General features: G+C 36.8%; 1 protein-coding gene across 2 annotated transcripts in view; it reads left to right on the forward strand.

Annotated features, from left to right (window-relative positions):
* Nucleotides 1-2,242, forward strand: part of HSPA14 (heat shock protein family A (Hsp70) member 14) — a 44,292-nt gene extending 42,050 nt beyond the window's left edge. For both annotated transcript variants that reach the window (XM_003988117.6, XM_045060931.1), the window contains one exon: nucleotides 568-2,242. In XM_003988117.6, the coding sequence (XP_003988166.1) occupies nucleotides 568-646 (79 nt within the window). In that variant the 3' untranslated portion in view covers nucleotides 647-2,242. The remainder of the gene's footprint in view (nucleotides 1-567) is intronic.
* Nucleotides 2,243-6,831: the final 4,589 nt, after the last annotated feature.

Consider the following 6,831-nt stretch of genomic DNA (forward strand, 5'->3'; position numbering starts at 1 on the left):
GGTTTACATGATTCATATTATTTGTCCTATGAAAGGATAAGTTTATTTCAGTATTGCTACAGAAAATCTCTAGGAAATAAATTACTTATTAAATCCAGCTATTACCGTTTCACTAACAACTGACCATCCATAACAATATGTCTTGCAAGTAAATTGTTTCCAAATTAACATTAGGAACAGACAGTTCATTCCATGAGCATACTTATTTAGCAAGCATGTCAAATTCATTAGGGTAGGTTTGCCTTGGCCTGTGCTTGAAAATGGCATGATGCGTCTTCTCAGTTTGCATAAAGTCTTAAACTTAAGATAGTTATCATTGTGGTTTTCAAAGAATACAACTTCTGTCTCAGTGGTGTAGGAAGAAATTTTTAAGAACAACTACGTAATTGTAGCATATGACACTAAGTTTAGACTCTGAAATTGTTTCTTCTTGATCTCAATACTCTTCTTTCGAAAATTAAAATTATCTCTTGTTTACTCAAAGTCCTCAAATAATCTCTTAAGAGCTTGCTGCTTTTATGAAATGAGCTTATGAAATGTTATTTTTTGTTTGTTTGTTTGTTTTAGGGATGGATCTTTACATGTGACATGCACAGATCAAGAGACTGGAAAATGCGAAGCAATTACTATTGAAGTGGCATCTTAGTGTTTTAGAGAAACCAGGAATTTTTTAGAACTAGAATATCGTTATTATTTGGTTTTGTCTATAAGCGATGTTTATATTAAAATACTTTTTTGAATGAACTATATATGTTTCTATTAAAATACAATATATTAGTAAGTGTTGCAACCTTTTATTGTTTTCCACTTACGATGGGAAATATAAGGACCTTTAGTAGTGAGAAATACAAGGAACTTTTTCTATCATGAAGCTATTTAGAATTAAATTGAGTGGATTGCAGGAAATTTTACTGGAAATTTAACATTGTGTTTTTTAAAAACTTTTGTTTCTATAACTTCAAGTTTGAAGAAGTCTTTTATTCTTACTAGATCATGAATTAAGAACAATTTAAAAGTCTTTGATAGTAGATGAAAAAAGTTGGAGAACCATGTGCAAAGTAAGATACCATTTTTGCTTAAACAAGTAAATTCATAAACTCAACAATTGTGTATAGATATGTGTGTGACAAGCATAGAATACAAAGTCTAGAAGGCTACCCATCAAACTCCTCTAACAGTGGCCTTTCTGTGGACAGAAATATTATAGGGTGGCACTTTTACTTTTTACAGTTTTGTTTAATTTGATTTTTCTAACAAATATGTTTTTCTTTTGAAATTAAAAGGTTGGTTTGTTTGTTTTTGAAGAGACGGCTAGCCACATTCTGTTCAATAGAGAACATTCACTAGTGCATTGAGATACTCACTGGGTTACTAATGAGAAGGTCATTCATTCACTAAGTAAAACAAGACAACTCACCTGTGAACATTGAAAAACGAACTAGAAGGTGAGCAGTGCACATCAGACTCTATTATCAAGAGAGAATTTTCCATTCATTTCTTTCCTTGGTTCCCAGAAGATTTGAGAAGAGGAAATACCTTTACTCAGTGGTCAAATTTAAAAATTGTGCTGTTTTTATCTTGTTCAAACTGTGGAGGTGCTTTTTCATTATAGTTTATTTCTATGGACTTACGTGGCGGTAATATTCTATTTCTAAAGATACAGAAACCAAACTCAAGGTTTTTCATTTATTCTGTATTAAATTATTGACAGAAAAAGAATTCAGATACGATTCTGAGTCCACAAAGAAGCAGGCTCAAAGGCATACACTTTTGATTAAGGATGAGTACTTAGTTATTTTTTAGGATCTTTTCCAAAGTTATAAAAACTTTGAAATCAAATAAATAAATATAAATTATTTTCAGAAAATAGGAAAATAGCATCTGAACTAGTTGAACTGCTAAGTCTATGCTTTCAGTTATGCTTTGGAAAGTGCTTTAGGATTTTATTTTGTAGTTACTGTTAGCTCTTTCAACTAGATCAGGCACTGGCAAACTGTGGCCAGTGTGTCAATTCTATGCCATTCCTATTTTTGTAAATAAAATTTTATTAAAATATAGCCAGGCTTAATGGTATATGTATTGTTGGTGGCTGTCTTCATACTATCATGGCAGATTGAATAGTTGCAACAGAGACTGTGTGGCCCACAAACTCTAAAATACTGTCTGGCTCTTTACGGAAAATGTTTGTCAACGCCTGAAGTAGATTAATGAAACCTGTAGAATAAAATACCATAAAGATTTATTCAAGAGTTTTCTTTTCTTCCATATCCATGGAATAATTTACTTATTTGCTGTCTTTACTAGATTAATAAGTATTGTGAGAGCAAAGACCATCTTAGTCACTATTATGTCCCAGGCCCTAGGTCACTACCTGAACATATAGGTGTTAAGTAAAGGTCTATTGAATAAGTGAATTACATGGAAGAAACAATAAGTCATCTTTGTATTCTATAGGACAATGGCCAGTAAGTACATCTTTTACATATTCTATGGTTTGTTTAGAAACATAAAAAAGAAAGGAATACCACTGCTTCTGGCTTTATTAGTCAGCTTTGCATGATTTTCTTCCCGAAACATATAAGAGTTGAAATTGTCACCAATGGTGCTCTGGCTAATGAATGTACTCCAAATTTCCTTGCGTCCTCATGTGACAGGATTTTTTTCTTCTGAGTGAGGGAAGGTCTGCCAATTAACTTCTCTTGTGTTTTACTTTTTCAAGGTAAAGATAGCTTTAGCATTCTTCTAATTCTAAAATGATACACATCCATTATAAAATTCAAATTGCAAAAGAAGAAAATCTAAAACATCCTATATTCTACAACTCAGAGTAACAACCATTAAGATATTTTTGATGAACATCTTGATAATCTTTTCACGCACTTACCAGTATCACGTATATTTAAAAACATGAGCACTTTTACCAGTAAAGCAAGAGGTTATGTCAAATTATAATTTTGCCTATCTACGTGTCTGATATTGCCTAAAGGACAGAGCCAAGTATACAAATAGAAATAAACGCCAATATATAATACTGTGAAAGTCTTGAGAGGACACAACATACTTAATCACAAACTGAAAGCTTTTATATGTCGGAATTTTTAAGGATTAAAATAAAAAAGGATCAGCACAAAACAAGTGTGGTAAAATGTCAGAATTTCTAAAATAACAGTAACCATGTCACAAACAATACCATTGTCTGCTTTAATTATCTCATTTTTTAATTTATTTAACGTTTAAGACAGAGACAGAGCATGAATGGGGAAGGGTCAGAGAGAGGGAGACACAGAATCTGAAAAAGGCTCCAGGCCCGGAGCTGTCAGCACAGAGCCCGACCCGGGGCTCGAACTCACGGGCCGCGGGATCATGACCTGAGCTGAAGTTGGCCACTTAACCGACTGAGCCACCCAGGCGCCCCCATTATCTCATATTTTAATTGTGACCTCACCATAACTCCCTGAGTAGTTGCAAAATGCCCAGAGCAATATTGCCTCTATTATTTCTGTGTTCTACATGTGGGAAAAGATTCAGGGAAGTTAATATAATTTATCCAAGGTCTCACAGTGAATGTGAATTTTGAACTCATATTCATAATGCTTTTTTGGTAAACTTAAATTTTTCTTGACTGCTTCTTATTCTAAACACTTTATGTGCATTATTTCATTTAAATTCACATTTTCCACTGTCCATTCTATTTTCTGCCTCTTGAAGAACATTCAAATGAAACAGAAGACAGCCCATGGGTCTCCAGATACTATGTTTGCAGTGGTCTTCATGAAAAAAAGACAGGGGGGTTGGCATAATTCTGTCTGTTTTCCTTGAGAACATGGATGTAGGCCTCTGGCTTTTGATTTCCCTCTCCATTTATAGCCAGAATTTACCAAGATCCTCAAACTTTTTAGTCTCAACTCTTCTACACTCTTAAAAATTATTGAGAACGTAAAGCTTCTATTTACATTGGATTTACATATGTGTAGTTTTAGTTATATTTACCATATGGAAGTTAAAACCTAGAGATTTTAAAATAATCATTTTTAAACAAAAATTACATGTTAACGTAAGTAACATTTTTATGAAAGATAACTTTTACAAAAGATGAAGGGCCAAGTGTGGAGGTTTTCTTGCTTGCATGTGGGAGGGGCAGAGGAAGAGGGGGAGAGAATCTTATGTGGAGCCCAACACGGGGCTCCATCTCACAACCATGAGATCATGACCTGAGCCAAAATCAAGAGTCAAACGCTTAACTGACCCAGGTGCCACCCAGGTGCCCTATGTTTTTTCAAATCTCTTTGATGTCGCCTTGAGAAGATCCTCTGTTTCTTCATTGAGTCTATTGCAGTATCTGAGTTGTGTATCCTTTGAGAAACTTCACTATATACTTGTGAGAGGAGAGTAAAGAAGGCAGGTAACATTGTGCTGTTCTTATGAGAAGTTTGGAACTTACTAGGCCCCTGAAGAGCTGTTCCTAAAATAGTAGACACGGTGGTACCTCTTGAATAGAAAAGGTCTAATCTGTCCCCTGCAGTTAGTGGGATTGAAGATGAAAAAATAAAGGAAACATGATTTACAAAAAAGTCTAATGCATTCTATAAATTTGGATCTGAAATTGATCAAGATCCAAAACCAGACAAGGTAACTATAAAATGTGGGAAGTGCATTTAGTGCATAGGAGAGAATGGAAGGCAAGAGTTAACTGCTTTAGATAGGGCAACCAGGAGAGGCCTCTGAAGAAGTGGAAGAAGTTAAGACCCAAGCGATAAGAAGGTAGCCATGTGAAGAGAGACAAGAGCTTGTCCTCTAGAAAGTAATTTAGAGTTGCCTTAAGATACTTATTATCTGCTTCTCCCACTAGGATATAAATTCTATGAAGACAGAGTTTTTCTTTCTTACCTATTTTTGGTACCTCAGACGGTGCCTGGCACATAGGAGATGCACCATAAAAGATTTCTTCATGGGTGGAAAAAGTCCTAGAGAACAGTGAGAGTGGCACAGAGTAAGGTTAGGGTGGCAGCGTTCCAGTCACTTAAGGCTTGGTAAGCTATTTAAGGTTTGGATTTTATTCTAGGTACACTGGGCAGTATTTAGAGCAGGAGGACATGTTCTGCTTCATGACCTTAAGGTCACTCTTCCGGCTGTATGGAAAAAGGATTAGAGGGGAAGCAATAGTAGAAGTTAAACCAGGTAGTCAGTCTTGCAGGACTGCAGGTAGGAATGACAGCCTGTACTAAAGTCATAGCAGCGATGGAGAAAAGGGGCAGAATCAATGTGTATTTTGGACATCGCATTGACAGGATGTGCTAATGAAATTATGGAACGAGGAGAGGGTAAATCAAGATGACACCTAGATTTCCTTCTTGGACCCCTGAGTCAATCATAGTGCCAGTGTATTGAGAAAGTTTGGGGGGACTGCGGTGGAAAGGATCAGGTCTGGAAGCAAAAATCAAGGGCCTTTTTACGAGCGTGTTCAATTTGAGATGTTTGTGCAAAACCTCAGAGGATATGTCAGCTAGGCACTGTGGATATTCAAATCTGGAGTTCAGGGAAGAGGTCAAGGCTGGAGACAAACAGTTGAGAATCTTAAGTATAAAGATGGTATATAAATTCATGGGAACCGAGGTAGTCCCTTAGGGAGAGAACCTAAGAGAGGTCTTGGGGCCAAGCCCTGAACAACCCTAGCAGTTTAGGTTAGTTAACGGGAGCCAAAAATGGGAGTGAAGAGAGGTCAAGAAAACCAAGAAAGAAACTGAGTCAGGATGGATGCTCCTGGGGTGTTGTAAAAACACAGGACAGGCAGTGAATACACTTGGGGAGGGAAGGAAGGCAGGCAATGTGGCTGTATCTAAGACTTAAAGGGTCTCTAGGAGTAAATCTAGCAAAGATGGAGGAAAGGAGGCATTTTCTAGCATCAAGAGCAGAATCGAAGTCCTGGGGACAAGGAATATTTGAGGAGGTCACAAACTAATATAGGCAGGAGTGATGAGCAGTGAGGCTTGAGAAGCAGACAGGAACCACCATGTGGCAAAGGGGCTTCCATGTTATAGGGCTGGATAGGACCTTTTATTCCTTATCAAGGTAATAAGATGCTCGTTATAGAAAATGGTTAAATATGTGAAAAACGATAAATCAAAAAGGAAATCACTCCCCAGAGATTTTATATTTATCTTCCTATATATTTTTACCTAGTTGAAACTTTTATAGGTTTCTGTTGTTGCTTTTTTGCTTCCCCCATGATACTAAAGGCTTCATAAACACCTGATTAGATGGCTAGATAGTGTTTCAGAACGGAATCAAATACATTAATTTCTTTAATGTTCTTTGTTTACAGTAGTTCAAAGTTATACATGATGCTTTGAAATATTTTTATAATTTAAGACAAATTTCTTTTAAAAATCCTTGGTCGATGTCAAACGACTTTCTTTCTGTTTTCCCAATTGACTCTTCTAAGATTTCTGCATTAGATTGTTTATCTCATTTTTGAGAGAGAGCACATGTGGGAGAGGGACAGAGAGAGGGAAAGAGAGAATCTGAAGCAGGCTCCACACTGCCAGCAGGGCCCTATACGAGCTCTAACCTACAAACCATGAAATCATGACCTGAGCCAAGTCCAATGTTTACCGGACTGAGCCACTCAGGTATCTTGCCCGCTGCGTTAGATTGTTTAGAGTAATCACCATGGATGCGGTGTGAAGAATGGAAGATGGAAGGGGGGGACGGGGGACCGGTTAAGAGCTCTTAGTCATCCAATTCAGAGAACCTCGAGTCCTGCAGCCTTTCAACCAAGCTGTGCGCAGACTACCTGGGAGCTTATTAGAAAGGACAGAACCTCATGTCCCA

This window comes from Felis catus, chromosome B4 (genome assembly GCF_018350175.1).
Source record: "Felis catus isolate Fca126 chromosome B4, F.catus_Fca126_mat1.0, whole genome shotgun sequence".
NCBI classification, from domain to species: Eukaryota; Metazoa; Chordata; class Mammalia; order Carnivora; family Felidae; genus Felis; species Felis catus.